A 17,057-nucleotide genomic window follows, 5' to 3' on the forward strand; every position below is an offset into this window, starting at 1 on the left:
GCCGGCAAACATTTATGTTTGTAATACCAGTCAATATAAATAATGCAAAGGTTTACTTAATTATAGATTATAAAAGAAATTATTATTTTAAAAACAAAAATACTCAAATACAAATTTTAATTTCATCAAAATGAGCACAGTTAGGGACATCCTATGCAACAGCCGGCCCTAAAAATAAGCAGTATTATGGTCCAAAACTTTTGCACAGGATGCAAACTTTGTTGAGACAGAGGAAAACTAACTCATAATAAATAACACAATCTTAACTTTTCAACAGTTCCAGAAATTTACTGTTGAAATATCCCACACGTATATTTGTCATGTCCATGTTGTGGAGGGTTTAGAGTAATCTCGTTAACTTTGGGACTGAGCTTTTTTGGCCATTAGTCCCTGTTAGAGTTTCCAATGGCAAATTGGCCAAAGGAGCAATGAACCTCAGTGAAGCAAGACAGCAGGAAAACAGCTATTTTGCACTGAAAATGGAACTGAGCTATCAATTAATCACTGTCTTGTGGTGATTTGGATTCAGAGGTGAGAAGGTAGCATTGTAAACAGCCAGATCAGATACAATCAATGGGTTAATCAAGATGAAGAAATAACATCTAGTCGAGACCCAGATTTTGAAAGAAACCGAAACAACTTTGACAGCATAATTGATGTCCTCTTAGAAAATCTTTAACTTACATCTCTACGAGAATTACATATCTTTTAAAAGAGCCATGTTTAATGTTCTTATTGCAAAAAGATGATCTAGGAGAGGCAGTCACAGTGGCAACTGGATGACCCACTGGCAAAAAATGTGACTTTTTCTGGCTTTGCTATCAGTATCTGGACACTGCTGGCTGGTGCAGAGTGACTTTTGTGGATGAAAGGTAAAATCTTGAATGTGGAAGAAATCTGGAAAGGTCATGAGGAAGGATGTTTTGACAAAATATTTGAGAATTGAAAAGGAAAAATGGACCTGTTTTAAGCTGTCTTTGGTTTGAGTGGGAAACTGTTGACTCATACTGGGGGATATTTATGAAAAGTCCACTAATGAGGAGTCAGAGTCTGAGGAAACAGCAACGTCAAGTTCATTACCTTGTGGCAGCCTTTCTCAAAGTCCAGAGTTTGGTCCAGATCCAAATCAAATGGCAAGTCGATTCAGACCCAGCCAGTTGTGCAATAATATGTTTGTTATTTAAATTTTAATTATATAACTTTCGGTCTGTGTTGTCCTGTGAATTCGAGCCAAATGTACGGTGGTATTAGAACAATAGATAAATAAATGATTTGAGCGCTGCAATTCTCAAAACAGCAAGTTCTGCATGCATATGGAATAAATTTACTACAACTTCTTTTCAAAATATAAGAATTTATTAAAGGAAACAGTTCAAATCCAACGTAAACAAATTTCAGTCAATAACTTTAACTGGCAAGAAACAATTCAACTAAAGAATACCTGTCACGGTTTACTTGATATAGGACCCCAGAATGCAGACGAGCAGGCAGAGTGATGGTAAGTGGAAAAAAAGGTTTAATTACAAAAACTCATACTCAGCAGGAGGCAGGAACAAAACAAACGGGCAGGCAAGACAGGCATGGCATGATCAAAAAAACAAGACTTGGTTTGAAAACAAGACATTAGCATGAGAAATGTCTCCGCGACGACTAACAGAACAGGTGTGAATATATGGCGTGAAAACCAGGTGGAACAAGGAGACAGATTAACTTGAAGCAGGTGAACCGAATAAACTTAATTAACAGAACAAAACGTGACTGGAGCAAAACAGACTCTTGAACACAAACTAAAAAAACATGAAGCAAAAGCATAACCAGATCCGAAAACCAAACTTGACAAAACATGAACAAGACGACAAAACAAAAAGCATGACCAGGAAAATAAACAGAAACATGATTCAAAACTTGAACAGTGAAAAACATAAGGAAAAAACCCGAAACCAAAAACCAAACAACCCCAAATCATGACAGAACCTTTTGCCCTCGCTATCCCCAGACTTCTCATCTACCCTGTTTTCTATCTTCATGGTGTCCGTCTTGAAGTTGTCTCTGACAGAGGATCCTCGGTTCATAAGCAAAGTGTGAAAAGACTTTTCCTTAGCTATCTGAGCCAAGTCACAACTCTCTTCTGGTTTTCACTCCCTAACAGACAATGTGAGAGAATAAATCAAGATATGTAAAATTCCCTGTGTTTTGTGTGCTCATCCAATCCCACCACCTACCATGGTTTAAGTATGCACACAATTGCCACACCTCAGCACTACAGTATGAGCACCTTTTGCATACTCTGTAGGTTATCAACCATCTCTCCTTCTTCCGTCTTTCCCCCAAACCATTCTCCCTTCCATCAGATATCAACTTACCTACTTTCTCTGAGTCTGGTTGCACACCTGCACTGCTGAACAGAAAACTGCTGAACAAAACCAGAAAATAGCTGACCGCAAAGCAATTCCTTCCTCCTAGTACTCACATGGTCAGAAAGTTTGGCTCTAGACCAAAGAGCCAAGCCAACTTCATTCTCCGATCCATTCTCCAAAAAGCTATCTCTCAAATTGCTTGGTCTTATTGAAATAGAATCCATAATCAGTCCTCCAGCTGTCCAAAGTGCCATGTCTCAAACATCAAACCTGTTCTTTTTGGCACTTTGTGCTCTTCAGCCAATATCCCTCCACCTGCCCTCTGTCATTGATGGATATCACGCCTTTACAGAGCTTTGCGTCATTGACAGGGAGGGTCATGGTCCTGGGGACCATTCTTGGGTTCTTCGATTCATCATCTTGAATCCTTTGCTCAACGCTTCTCACATTCCAGACTGGTGCCTGAAAGCAGCGGAACGACATATTAATCTCCTTGGCAGATTTATTCTCCTGCACCCGCTGTGCCAACAGCAGACATTGCTTCTCTGTCCAGTTTGCTTTCTCCACTTTTTTTCTCCATTTTGTTGGGCTCATTTTACCAAATCAGAACTCTTTATACAAAAAGGAAATCACAGTAAATTGCTGACGAGTGAGTGTCGACATTAATATCAAATAGATGAAGTAGGAAAATGACCAGCATGGCGAGCAGACATAATAGTAGGCAAATCAAAATAAATAAGGTTCAAACATTTTGATGCTGTGTGACAATTTCATTCTGCTAAGTTTTGTCAGCATGACTTGGACATTTCTGAATCCAGTCTAAATTCTATGATTGGTTAATTTCTCTCCATTGATTACTAGGGGATCATGTTTTATTTTTTGCTGAATAACTCTTTGGACTGAGACTCCTTGGCACGAATTTTTAGGCTAAGTTAGTAGCTCTCTGAAAGGACTCTCAGATTCTTTGACAATACGGGCCCTGATCTCCGAAAATTAATACCAGCAGGTCAGGGGGTTCTTGGGTCCTCTTCATTCATAGGCAGAAATCCTGGGGGTGACAGAGAGGATTTTCTTTTTCATTTGCATTTTAAACAAAATTCCCTTAACGGTTAAGAGTAGTGTCTAATCACTAGTCCCTCCAAAGAAAGGTGAAAAATTAATGCTAAAATCACAAAATATCCTTAGAGAAAGACGTTGTAACACTCAGAGCATAGTGTTGTCACAAGTCACAGGTTAAATGATCAACTTGTGCGCCCGTTTTACAATCATACAAATGTTTGCAGTATATGTATAGTCAAATACAGGTCCTTCTCAAAATATAAGCATATTGTGATAAAGTTAATTATTTTCCATAATGTAATGATGAAAATTTAACATTCATATATTTTAGATTCATTGCACACTAACTGAAATATTTCAGGACTTTTATTGTCTTAATACGAATGATTTTGGCATACAGCTCATGAAAACCCAAAATTCCTATCTCACAAGATTAGCATATTTCATCCGACCAATAAAATAAAAGTGTTTTTAATACAAAAAACATCAACCTTCAAATAATCATGTACAGTTATGCACTCAATACTTGGTCGGGAATCCTTTTGCAGAAATGACTGCTTCAATGCGGCGTGGCATGGAGGCAATCAGCCTGTGGCACTGCTGAGGTCTTATGGAGGCCCAGGATGCTTCGATAGCGGCCTTTAGCTCATCCAGAGTGTTGGGTCTTGAGTCTCTCAACGTTCTCTTCACAATATCCCACAGATTCTCTATGGGGTTCAGGTCAGGAGAGTTGGCAGGCCAATTGAGCACAGTGATACCATGGTCAGTAAACCATTTACCAGTGGTTTTGGCAGTGTGAGCAGGTGCCAGGTCGTGCTGAAAAATGAAATCTTCATCTCCATAAAGCTTTTCAGCAGATGGAAGCATGAAGTGCTCCAAAATCTCCTGACAGCTAGCTGCATTGACCCTGCCCTTGATAAAACACAGTGGACCAACACCAGCAGCTGACACAGCACCCCAGACCATCACTGACTGTGGGTACTTGACACTGGACTTCTGGCATTTTGGCATTTCCTTCTCCCCAGTCTTCCTCCAGACTCTGGCACCTTGATTTCCGAATGACATGCAGAATTTGCTTTCATCCGAAAAAAGTACTTTGGACCACTGAGCAACAGTCCAGTGCTGCTTCTCTGTAGCCCAGGTCAGGCGCTTCTGCCGCTGTTTCTGGTTCAAAAGTGGCTTGACCTGGGGAATGCGGCACCTGTAGCCCATTTCCTGCACACGCCTGTGCACGGTGGCTCTGGATGTTTCTACTCCAGACTCAGTCCACTGCTTCCGAAGGTCCCCCAAGGTCTGGAATCGGCCCTTCTCCACAATCTTCCTCAGGGTCCGGTCACCTCTTCTCGTTGTGCAGTGTTTTCTGCCACACTTTTTTCTTCCCACAGACTTCCCACTGAGGTGCCTTGATACAGCACTCTGGGAACAGCCTATTCGTTCAGAAATTTCTTTCTGTGTCTTACCCTCTTGCTTGAGGGTGTCAATAGTGGCCTTCTGGACAGCAGTCAGGTCGGCAGTCTTACTCATGATTGAGGTTTTGAGTGATGAACCAGGCTGGGAGTTTTAAAGGCCTCAGGAATCTTTTGCAGGTGTTTAGAGTTAACTCGTTGATTCAGATGATTAGGTTCATAGCTCGTTTAGAGACCCTTTTAATGATATGCTAATTTTGTGAGATAGGAATTTTGGGTTTTCATGAGCTGTATGCCAAAATCATCTGTATTAAGACAACAAAAGACCTGAAATATTTCAGTTAGTGTGCAATGAATCTAAAATATATGAATGTTAAATTTTCATCATGACATTATGGAAAATAATGAACTTTATCACAATATGCTAATATTTTGAGAAGGACCTGTATACATATATAGCTGGACGTACATTCGTTAGATGTTGTTGCTTTTAGCAATTTCTCAAAACTTTGTTGTTGTTTTGTAGTGTCTGCCAGAATGATGGAATCAAACTCCATGATGAATTCAGCAGATGTGGAGATGCAAAAGGTTGTTGTTGCTGATCTCATCCGTTTGTCTGCAGATGAGCGGGATGTTTTAAATCAGTTTGACCTTGCTGCATGTGATGAGAGGATTCAGGAGTTTGTAAACTTCATTAAGTATTTCAGATGTTCTTTGTCAGCTTACCATGTTGTATCAGCAGAAATCACAACTGGAAGCTAAAAGATATCTTCAGATACAGACTGCCCATCAGATGACTCTCCAAAGAGAGAATGCTACAAAGCTTGAGCTCTCAAAAGCTGAAGAGAGGATGGAGATAGCTGAAGCAAAGTTAGTGGACCTGACGGCAGATGAGGTCACGAAAGCTTCAGCCCAAAGGGGGGAACAGACCCCCACCTTTCAGGTACCTGATTTGCATTTTCACTCACAGCAGCTGCAGCAGCCACAGCAGGGGGCAGACTCAGACAGCAGACATCCAGCACCTAGGTCAGAGTCTTCCCTTCCTAAATTTAGTCAAAGTGTTCAACTTACTTCCACAAACCTTAACAAAAGTGTTGGAAGTCAGATGGTCTCCAGTGGTGTCTTGCCAAATCCCATTGCAGTGAACAACCACCAAGATGACCAGGTGCCGGACTCGGCGTGCACAAGTGGTCCAATTGGGTGGAAGGAGCACCCTTCCGGCCTGATCGGCACCTCTCCCTTCTGACTATGTCGACCCCTAGGGACCAGGAGAGACGCACATGGTTTTCAGGTGACTCACTCCAACCTGACCCACCACCATTTGCATGAGTCTATTCATTAGAAAGCTCTCATTTAAATCATGAGAAAACTTGTTTTCTTCCCCAGAGGTTAGATCACGATCTTCCGCCATTTTATGAATCTAACCAGCGTGACTTCTCAGATGGACATGATCCACCTTGGGAGCATGGTGTCCCTTTTAAGCAGCTTGAATCCCTTGCTAAGGACATAGAAGTTTTTGATCCAGGTAGCCAGGAGTCAAATATTGATGCTTACCTGTTTGAGGTTGAATATTGTCTTCTTGACTTTCATTTTCCTTCTGATCTTGAGAAGCTGAGGCTTATTTGGAAAACAACAGCTAAGAGTGTTCATGTGTTCATAAAAACTCTTCCTCCAGAAATTAGTGACAGCTATCCAGCTCTCTGCCAGGCTCTTAGAGAAGAGTACTATGTTTACAGAGATGAAGCCGCTGCCACTATTAATGCTTTGACAGTTTTGTAAAAACAGGACGAACCTCCCCGAGAATATTTCCACTGTTTAAAAACCACACTTTTAAGTCGTTGTTTCTTCACAACTTCCACGTTAGCGTGGAGTATGAAGTGACCATGCATTGCATAACAGAGAATCTCTCCATGCAGGAGACTCGTTCAGTCTCAGCAGGAAAAGGCAAAGTTAGAGTTAGAGTTAGAGTTAGAGAACAGGCCTAATAAGAAGCGCAAAGTCAGTCCCCAAGTGATGCAACAGAACCAGGGGGGTGGTAACTGGTGCCAGCCAAAAGACAAGCAGCCAGGTAAAAGACAAACACCTTTTCACAGTGCAACATCAAACTGTAAGGTTGGTGGTAAAGAGTAGAGCCACTCCAAAGATGTCATCACAAAGGAGGAGTTTGAGATGATCTGCAGGTGTGTTATAACTGAGGTAACGGCGTTCTTAAAAGACATGGCAAGCCATTGCAGTCCAGAATCAACCCTGTAAAATCTATCAAACAAGGTATGAAGATGGTAAATAATTTCCAACACCCTATATTCTGTTTTAATCTTTTTCTTTCTTATGGTTTTGAACTTGAGAAATTATTAAGGTTTTAAAAGCAGTATTATTATAGTGTGATAATTATTACATGACATTTGTTTTGTTTAAAAAAAAAAACCATTTTATTAGTGTTAGTCTCTGCCCAAACCTGCCTCACTCCTGTCCAAACACTAACCTCTGAACCAAAATGAACTGTTGAATTCTGCCTACCTACAGGAAACCAGTGACTCTCTTCATATGGCTGAGGACTGATTATTAGTCCCGAAGACTGTGGACTTCATCCCATTCTTTGAAACTAAAAGGGGTGATGTTGGGACCACAGCCATGGATTTCAACATCAAAACTCCGGTACAAACTTTTCTGGAACTTTCAAAATAAATTGCATTTAACCGACTTCCAGCACAACTTCAAAAGGAGGAAACGGGATAACTGCGGAGTTCCTGTGACGTCACTGCCCAAATAAAAACACCGCTCTTGCTACATCCTGCCTCTTCCACGCCGGTGATCATCGGGATAGGAAGGGAAACAGCGTGCTAATGTCTCTTTGCTGGCAAAAAGACATCAACTCCTCAAACTGGATCCAAGGCTGTCATAAGATCACGCGATCATATGCAAAGTTAAGTACGAGTGAATCACTGTTTGTGTACCCGGTGATTTCATTCATAAAGAGAGGAAATTAAGGTATAAGCATTGCTTTACTTAGTCTCTGAGGCCTGCAGAAGGAAACTGTGTCCCAGAGGATTCCCCGTAGAGACGCTGTGGTAATGTGCAGTGTGGTCAGCGGACAGAAGGAGCCTTCCAGCCACTACTCCGGAGGTTAGCTGGAAGCTAACCCTTTCTTCATTAAGCGGCCGCACCTTCAAACCCCTAACCCTTGTGTCCCTAACATCATTTTACTAAATTTGATAACTAAGTAAACACCATTAAGCCCCATTTCTCCAGAAAGATTTGTCTCTTTTCCAAAATATTCCCTTAAATATTTTATCATTTCCTTTAGTAATATTTCTTTAAATATTATTTCAATAAATAAAGGCAGCTAATGAGACACCATTGAGAATTAGTCATCCAGAAGGTTGGTTGTATTCAGCAGATCATTCTCTAAAACATTATTTTATTAAAATAATATTTTATCTGATATTGCATTGTGAATGGTTGTCTAAACATTGCTGATTATTGCCTAAGTTGGTTCCAAGACTAACTTGACTTCACTTCCAGATCCTTCAAGATAATCCTTGGTTCTCAAACATAAATAACATTGCATCGTAATGTTGCATCACTCTTTCTGTCATGGTTTTCAACCATCTTTAATCAACTTGTTTATATTGTACATAGCCCAATAGTCTTCCTTATTCTTTAATTCTGCTTGGTAGTTTAGTTGGATTGTTTTAGCATAGTAAAGACTTTGTTGATTGAAATATGTTTGACTTTGAGTTTACTTATTTTTGTTAATAAATTCTTGTATTTTAAGAAACTGTGTGAATTCATTCCATGTGTGTACAGAGTTTATGCTGTTCAATAATGTCAGAGCTCATCTCACACCTTTCTATTTTGTCCTAATACCATCGCCTTACTGGGCTGGTATTCACAGGACAACCCTTAACAGACCAAAATATTATTTGATAAAATATAAAAAATATTTAATTATTAATATTAAATATTAAATAATATTCTCAGATTCATAATCACAACAAAACCTAATTCATATTTTGCTAATATTTTAGATTTGTTCCCTGTGAGAGATCTAGATTTTGAAATATCTATGTATTCGCAATTTAAGTTTGTGGTCAGAGTTGTGATTGTGTTTTGTAGCCTAGTTGTTATTATATGACTTAAATGTTTGGTTTGACAGATATCTAATTTATTTTTAAGTCCAAGACTTAAGACATTGGAACTTTGAGATTAAATTTCTTCTAAAACTACTTTCATGGACAAGAATGTAAATTAGAGCAAGATGCAAATAAATTCTGTTGGATGTAATCATAAAGATGGACCATTGCTACCTTCCATCCACTGTTGACATTGCTGGTTGACCATAGAAAAACCTGGGGTAAAATATGGACTAATAAAGAACAATGCTATAACTACAAATATTACTTTCAATAACATCATTTTAACATACTGAAAAATTGCCAAGGAGCAGGAAAGAAGGGTCTTAGGGTTTTGGATGATGGACCTTGATGACATGAGGGCATTACCTTTTCTCTTTCTCTCTAGTCATAAATCAGCCAAAAGAAACTTGATCCTCTCTCAGTTGTTAATTGGCTCAAAAAAACTGATATGGAGGAAATGCAAAATATTCACCTGCCCATTGTGCTCATACAGGTACTCGTGACATTCATATCTACATACCTGTGTGAATGAGGTTTCTCCAGTGTTAACATTGATCAAAAACAAGTACTGGTCAAGCCTGCAGATAGAGGATGATATATGTTTATTCATGTAAACAGTGCATTCCCGCATCCGATGCTTGTTCAGATCAAAGCAGACTCATTGCTCTCACTAAGATGAGGCAATAAAAGGGGTTGTGGTGATGTGAGGTTTTAAATGTATTTTTAAAAAAAGCATGGATGTTTAAAATGTGTAAAAAATGATGTTTTTAAAAGGCAGATGTTTAGAATATGTAAAAGAAATAATAAAAGTGTACAACAACCAGTTTCTTTTATGCTGTGCTGAAGTGATTTGGATCAGCAATCCCAAAGCTGCGGTGCCTGGATCCCTGAGGGTCTGCGAGCCATAGATTGGGGTAAGTGTCAAGAATATGAGCTAGTGCATCAATTCGAAGACAACATTGTGAGCCAATAAGGGGTTCTGAAGTCAACTAGAGAGACTGAACTGGAATAAGGCTGTAGGTCCAGATGGTGTCAGCCCTAGAGTCCTGAAGGCCTGTGCAGAGCAGCTCTGTGGGATTCTGCAGCAGCTCTTCAAACTTAGCTTGGCCCAGGAGAAGGTTCCAGTGTTGTGGAAGACCTCCTGTCTTGTTTCGGTACCAAAGAAAACTCACTCATCGGTCCTCAATGACTATAGACCGGTTGCCCTGACATTCCACATCATGAAGGTCCTAGAGAGACTCCTGTTGGCCCACCTGAGTAGGCAAACAATGAACTATCAGGACCCCCTTCAGTTTGCTTATCGCTGTGGAGTTGGAGTTGAAGATGCCATCATACACCTGCTTCAACAAACCCACTGTCATCTGGACAAAGCCAGCAACACTGTGAGGATCATGTTCTTTGATTTCTCCAGTGCATTTAATACAATCCAACCTGATTTGCTTTTTCAGAAACTCCAGAAGATTCAGATGGAGGCCTCAACAATCTCCTGGATCAAAGACTACCTGACAAACAGACGTTTTTGGGGGGTGGATCAGAGATGGACAAGAAGCTGAATACAGGGAGGTGGTGGACCGCTTTGTGGCATGGTCTGGAAACAATCATCTCATCTTAAACACGAATAAAACAAAGGAGATTATTGTAGACAAAACAAAAATAGGTCAAACTCTATTGTCATGGGAGAAGAAGTGGAGGTGGTGGAGAAGTATAAATACCTCAGTGTTCACCTCAACAACTGACAAAGAACAGATGGGCTTGTATATAGAGATAGAGAATACACCTTTTTGAGTTTGTGTTGACTAAATCTGGACTAAAATAATAACATAAAGAAATGACTAAAATATGACACAAAAAAAAAAGAGCATTTTTGTCCAAAAGACTTAGGCAAAAACTAAGATGGCTGATAAAAAAACACTGATTGCGGATACCTTGCTCCCAGCAATGGTTAGACTTTATAACATCACTGCTCTCAATAAGCTCAATAATTGTTTAGATCACTGCTGTTATTTGCACATAGTTTGGCTGCTTTGTGTGACAGGCAGAGCAGATACAGGGAAACAACACAAAAGAAAGAGCACATGTAGCAACAGCACACAGTGGGCTGGCTCATGCTATGGACCCTGAACTCTGAACTTGCCAACCATATTTTAGACATGTATTATATAGTAAATAATTTATAATTGGGGCAGTCATAGGCAATTTATATTTTGAAATATTCATATTTAGAGGCTCCACTGCATTTAGAAATTCCAAATTATGCACAATCTTTTTACATTTTTATTAAGGTACATTTTTTTAAGCAAAAGAAAACCTGAACATTCATTTTTCAAACCTTTCAAAATTCTGTGTAGGTTACTTAGATTTCATTTTTGTTTATTTGTGCCATGTTCATTAATGTATCATTGCATTATTGTGATTGCTAATAGATTAAGTATTGATTCTTTTGCAGACTAGATCCAGTATAATTATCAAGTTTCCAGTTAAAGTGTTAATATTGTGATTTTGAGAATACAATTTTTTTAATATATTCCTCTTATGAAATGAACAATATAAGATCCCCGAAAAAGAAAATTCAATCTTCAAAACAGCTTTGAGACTAATAAATGATATATTATATTAATGAGATATATAATTTAATACATATTGATGCTACCCATGCATTGTATGTAGGCTTGAGAGAGACTTTATGCCATAACATTCATTACAATAGGTCACTTTAATAAAAGTGTTCTTTTTCATGTGTTTTCACCTGGTTGAAGCCCTTAAAGTCAAAGCCTCCCTCTGAGTTGAAGAACTGGCTGCCTGTCACCCAGTGCCCACCACCTGCCTGACGACGCTCTTCCACAGACTTAGCAACAAAGTACACCATATTGAAGATGGTTCCAAACAGTGGAGACACCTTTGAAGAAAATCAGAGAAAAACGTTTAATGGCAAAAGTGGATAATAAAAATACACAGATTTTGACATTTATTCATAGAATGTTTTAAGGATCTATATTTATTTCAAGCCTTTGGGAGATAATTGAAGTTCTGTTGGATCTGTAGTAGAACCTCCAGGATATTCCACAGGTACTTCAAGGTTATGGTAATTTGAATAAATTGGAGGAAAGCTTTGCAGATTTTGCTTTCTTGAAACCATTTGTGTAGCAATTCTATAGGTGTTTTGGGATCTGAAAAAATTGTATGCATCATAGATGAAGTTTGTAATCATCTACCTCTTCATTTAGGTTTGTGGTATGATGAAATCAACCGCTATTGTGTTTTTTTTTATTGCTTATAGTGATATTCAAGAATCCCTGCACCCAATAGCTTCTGTTCCATGCTGAATAGCTTTTATTTATTTGGCCAATATGGCAATGTTCTTTGTTTTTTACCCCACATCAGAATTTTATTACTGTCTTTTGGCACTGAAGATCTGCATAGTAGTACACAGAAATGAGCTGCCTGAAGTAGAAGCTTCCTTCTCAGTTGACTCAAATGCACCACCAGACCTGCTTTGTTTTGCCCCCAAGTCTTTAAGGAATAACCCAGATACAGTCGCTTTAAGATCTTCTCTGTCAGTCAGAACTCATAACTCCCTGAAGCTATATTGCCACTGCAGGTATAAATGCTTGTTTCCGATTTTTTTGATGAACTCAAATTTTTGCTTTGTTTTCTCCACATAGTTGTTGAAATTATAACTTTGATGCAACCACCATCATACTGCAATGTAAACAGTCCCTAAAGTGACCCTCATGTGCAGTTAAAAGAACATGAAGTCCCATGTGGCTTTATTCTGAACGAAGAGTAATGAAAAAAGAGCAACTAAAACCTGCAACTCCAAACAACGGCGAGAGTGTGCAATTGTGAAACTGAGTAATAGTTACACCATCCGTCCTGCTTCTTTTGGCCATTTTTTACATTCAATTTTGCTCTCACATGGAATGACGTGAAAGACAGATTATATGCAAAAATCTAATTTGTGTTGTTCAAACTCTAATAGAAAAATCAGATTTTGGTCATATATGGCCAAAATGTTTGATTTGATCTACTCCTACCTGCAGTGTGAATGTAGCCTAAGATGCAGGTTTTTGAAAAGGTTATCTATTAATTTAACAGAAAAACAATTTATCAGCTCACTAGTGTGTTACATTTTTATCTGATTTACATGGAAACCAAGATATTAATGTTTTCACACTGATTAAAGCAGCACACTGTGGTTTGAGTTTCAACAGTTAGTGGCTCCTTCCTTCTCTGTGGTCCAGGAACTCTCCTTTATTTAAATCTCCTTAAAATTGTCTTTTGTATAATTGATTGTTTGTACAGATAATAATCAAAAATATTATATTCGTTATGCTATTGTATATGAAAGGTTGCCTAAAAACCTCTTTGCAGTTGTCAAAATTAGCTGGTGCCTATCTACATCAGTCTATAGACAGCAGGTAGGGTACACCCTGGTCCATCGCAGGGTAAAACAGACACACACACAGGACAAACAACCACGCACACAGTCATTCACACCTAAGGGCAATTTAGAGAGACCAATTAACCTAATAGTCATGTTTTTGGACTGTGGGAGGAAGCCGGAGTACAGAGAGAAACCACGCATGCACGAGGAGAACATGCAAACTCCATGCAGAAAGACCCTTGGTCAGGAATTGAACCCAGGACCTTCTTGCTGCAAGGCAACAGTGCTACCAACTGCGCTAAAGTTAACCAAAAATTAAACAGAATAGCAAATAAAATGCAGCTGAGAGATGCTAATTAATCTCAAAACAGTTACTGAAGTTGAGCTTACATGTCTTTTGTACTCCAATATGTTCGTTCGTTCGTTCGTCGTCTTCCGCTTATCCAGGACCGGGTCGCGGGGGCAGCAGACTCAGCAGAGACGCCCAGACGTCCCTCTCTCCAGACACCTCCTCCAGCTCCTCCAGGGGGAGCCCAAGGCGTTCCCAGGCCAGCCGAGAGACATAGTCCCTCCAGCGTGTCCTGGGCCGTCCCCTGGGCCTCCTCCCGGTGGGACGTGCCTGGAACACCTCCCGAGGAAGGCGTCCAGGAGGCATCCGGTATAGATGCCCGAGCCACCTCAACTGGCTCCTCTCATTGTGGAGGAGCAGCGGCTCTACTCCGAGCTCCTCCCGGATCTCGTTCTTTCGGTCATGACCCAAAGTTCATGGCCATAGGTGAGGGTAGGAACGTAGACCGATCAGTAAATTGAGAGCTTTGCTTTTCGGCTCAGCTCTCTCTTCACCACAATGGACCGGCACAGCGCCCCCATTACTGTGGCAGCTGCACCGATCCGTCTGTCGATCTCCCGCTCCATTCTTCCCTCACTCGTGAACAAGACCCCGAGATACTTAAACTCCTCCACTTGAGGCAGGAACTCCCCTCCAACCTGAAGAGGACAAGCCACCCTTTTCCGGTCGAGTACCATGGCCTCGGACTTGGAGGAGCTGATCCTCATCCCAGCCGCTTCACACTCGGCCGCGAACCGCCACAGCGCATGCTGTAGGTCTTGGCTAGAGGGGGCCAGCAGGACCACGTCATCCGCAAAAAGAAGAGACGAAATCCACTGGTCCCCAAACCAGACCCCCTCCGGCCCTTGGCTGCGTCTAGAAATCCTGTCCATAAAAGTTATGAACAGGACCGGCGACAAAGGGCAGCCCTGCCGGAGTCCAACATGCACTGGGAACAGGTCCGACTTAGTGCCGGCAATGCGGACCAAACTCCTGCTCCGCTCGTACAGGGACCGGATGGCCCCTAATAAAGGGCCCCCGATTCCATACTCCTGGAGCACCCCCCACAGGGCATCACGAGGGACACAGTCGAATGCCTTCTCCAGGTCCACAAAACACATGTGAACCGGTTGGGCAAACTCCCATGAACCCTCAAGCACCCTGTAGAGGGTATAGAGCTGGTCCAGTGTTCCACGGCTGGGACGAAAACCACACTGTTCCTCCTGAAGCCGAGGTTCGACTATCGGTCGGACTCTCCTCTCCAATACCCTGGCGTAGGCCTTACCAGGGAGGCTGAGGAGTGTGATCCCCCTGTAGTTGGAACACACCCTCCGGTCCCCCTTCTTATAAAGGGGGTCCACCACCCCAGTCTGCCAGTCCAGAGGCACTGTCCCCGACCGCCACGCAATGTTGAAGAGGCGTGTCAACCATGACAGCCCTACAACATCCAGACACTTGAGGTACTCAGGGCGGATCTCATCCACCCCCGAAGCCTTGCCACCGCGGAGCTTTTTAACCACCTCGGTGACTTCAGCCTGGGTGATGAAAGAATCCAACCCCGGGTCCCCAGCCTCTGTTTCCACCACGGAATGCGTGATGGCAGGATTGAGGAGATCCTCGAAGTACTCCTTCCACCGCCCGATAATGTCCTCAGTCGAGGTCAGCAGTCTCCCGCCCCCACTATAAACAGTGTTGGCAAAGCACTGCTTCCCCCTCCTGAGGCGCCGGACGGTTTGCCAGAATCGCTTCGAGGCCAACCGGTAGTCCTTCTCCATGGCCTCACCGAACTCTTCCCGGGCCCGAGTTTTTGCCTCTGCCACAGCCCGGGCCGCAGCACGCTTGGCCTCACGGTACCCGTCAGCCGCCTCAGGAGTCCCACAAGCCAACCACAGCCGATAGGACTCCTTCTTCAGCTTAACAGCATCCCTTACTGCCGGTGTCCACCACCGGGTTCTGGGATTGCCGCCACGATAGGCACCGCAGACCTTACGGCCGCAGCTATGGGCAGCAGCATCGACAATAGATGCAGAGAACATGGTCCACTCGGACTCTATGTCTCCAACATCCCCCGGGATCTGGTCGAAGCTCTCCCGGAGGTGGGAGTTGAATACATCCCTTGCCGAGGGCTCCGCCAGGCGTTCCCAGCAGACCCTCACTATGCGCTTGGGCCTGCCGAGTCTGTCCGGCTTTCTCCTCCAGCGGATCCAACTCACCACCAGGTGATGATCAGTGGACAGCTCAGCCCCTCTCTTCACCCGAGTGTCCAAAACATGCGGCCGAAGGTCTGATGATACGACAACAAAGTCGATCATGGACCTCCTGCCTAGGGTGTCCTGGTGCCAAGTGCACTGATGGACACCCTTATGTTTGAACATGGTGTTCGTTATGGACAATCCGTGACTAGCACAGAAGTCCAATAACAAAACACCACTCGGATTCAGATCGGGGAGGCCATTCCTCCCGATCACGCCTCTCCAGGTGTCACTGTCGTTCCCCACGTGGGCGTTGAAGTCCCCCAGCAGAATAATGGAGTCCCCGGGAGGGGCACTATCCAGCACCCCCGACAGGGACGCCAAGAAGGCAGGGTACTCTGCACTACCACTCGGCCCGTAGGCTGAAATGATAGTCAGAGACCTCTCCCCAACCCGAAGGCGCAGGGATACAACCCTCTCATCCACTGGGGTAAACCCCAACACGAGACGGCTGAGCTGGGGGGCAACAAGCAAACCCACACCAGCCCGCCGCCTCTCCCCGTGGGCCACTCCAGAGTAGAAGAGAGTCCAACCCCTCTCAAGGAGATGGGTTCCAGAGCCCACGCTGTGCGTGGAGGCGAGCCCGACTATTTCTAGTCGATATCTCTCGACCTCCCGCACAAGCTCAGGCTCCTTCCCCCCCAGCGAGGTGACATAGAGCCTAGAGCCAGCCTAAGCATCCGGGGATCGGGCCGTTGAGGTCTCCACCTTCGTCCGCCACCCAATCCTCTTTGCACCGGTCCCTCACGGTTCCCCCTGCAGGTGGTGGGCCCACTGGGGGATGGCCTCGCGTCTCTCGTTCGGGCTTGGCCCGGCCGGGTCCCGCGAGGAGCAACCCGGCCACCAGGCGCTTTCCGACGAGTCCCGACCCCAGGCCTGGCTCCAGGGTGGGACCCCGGCTCCGCCGTACCGGGCGACGTCACGTGCCTCGATATTGTGTTCTTCATGAGGGGTTCTTGAACTATTCTTTGTCTGACCCATCACCTAGAACCTGTTTGCCATGGGAGACCCTACCAGGGGCATTTAGGCCCCAGACAACATAGCCTCTAGGATCATTTGAGCACTCAAACCCCTCCACCACGTTAAGGTGACGGTTCAATATGTTTTCCAAATTATCACGCTGATCAATACTTCA

General features: G+C 43.0%; 1 protein-coding gene across 2 annotated transcripts in view; it reads right to left on the bottom strand.

Annotated features, from left to right (window-relative positions):
• Window positions 1-17,057, bottom strand: part of LOC124878347 (retinal guanylyl cyclase 1-like) — a 63,683-nt gene that overhangs the window by 38,155 nt on the left and 8,471 nt on the right. For both annotated transcript variants that reach the window (XM_047382254.1, XM_047382245.1), the window contains exon 7: window positions 11,705-11,854. In XM_047382254.1, the coding sequence (XP_047238210.1) occupies window positions 11,705-11,854 (150 nt within the window). The remainder of the gene's footprint in view (window positions 1-11,704; window positions 11,855-17,057) is intronic.

This window comes from Girardinichthys multiradiatus, chromosome 2 (genome assembly GCF_021462225.1).
Source record: "Girardinichthys multiradiatus isolate DD_20200921_A chromosome 2, DD_fGirMul_XY1, whole genome shotgun sequence".
NCBI lineage: Eukaryota > Metazoa > Chordata > Actinopteri > Cyprinodontiformes > Goodeidae > Girardinichthys > Girardinichthys multiradiatus.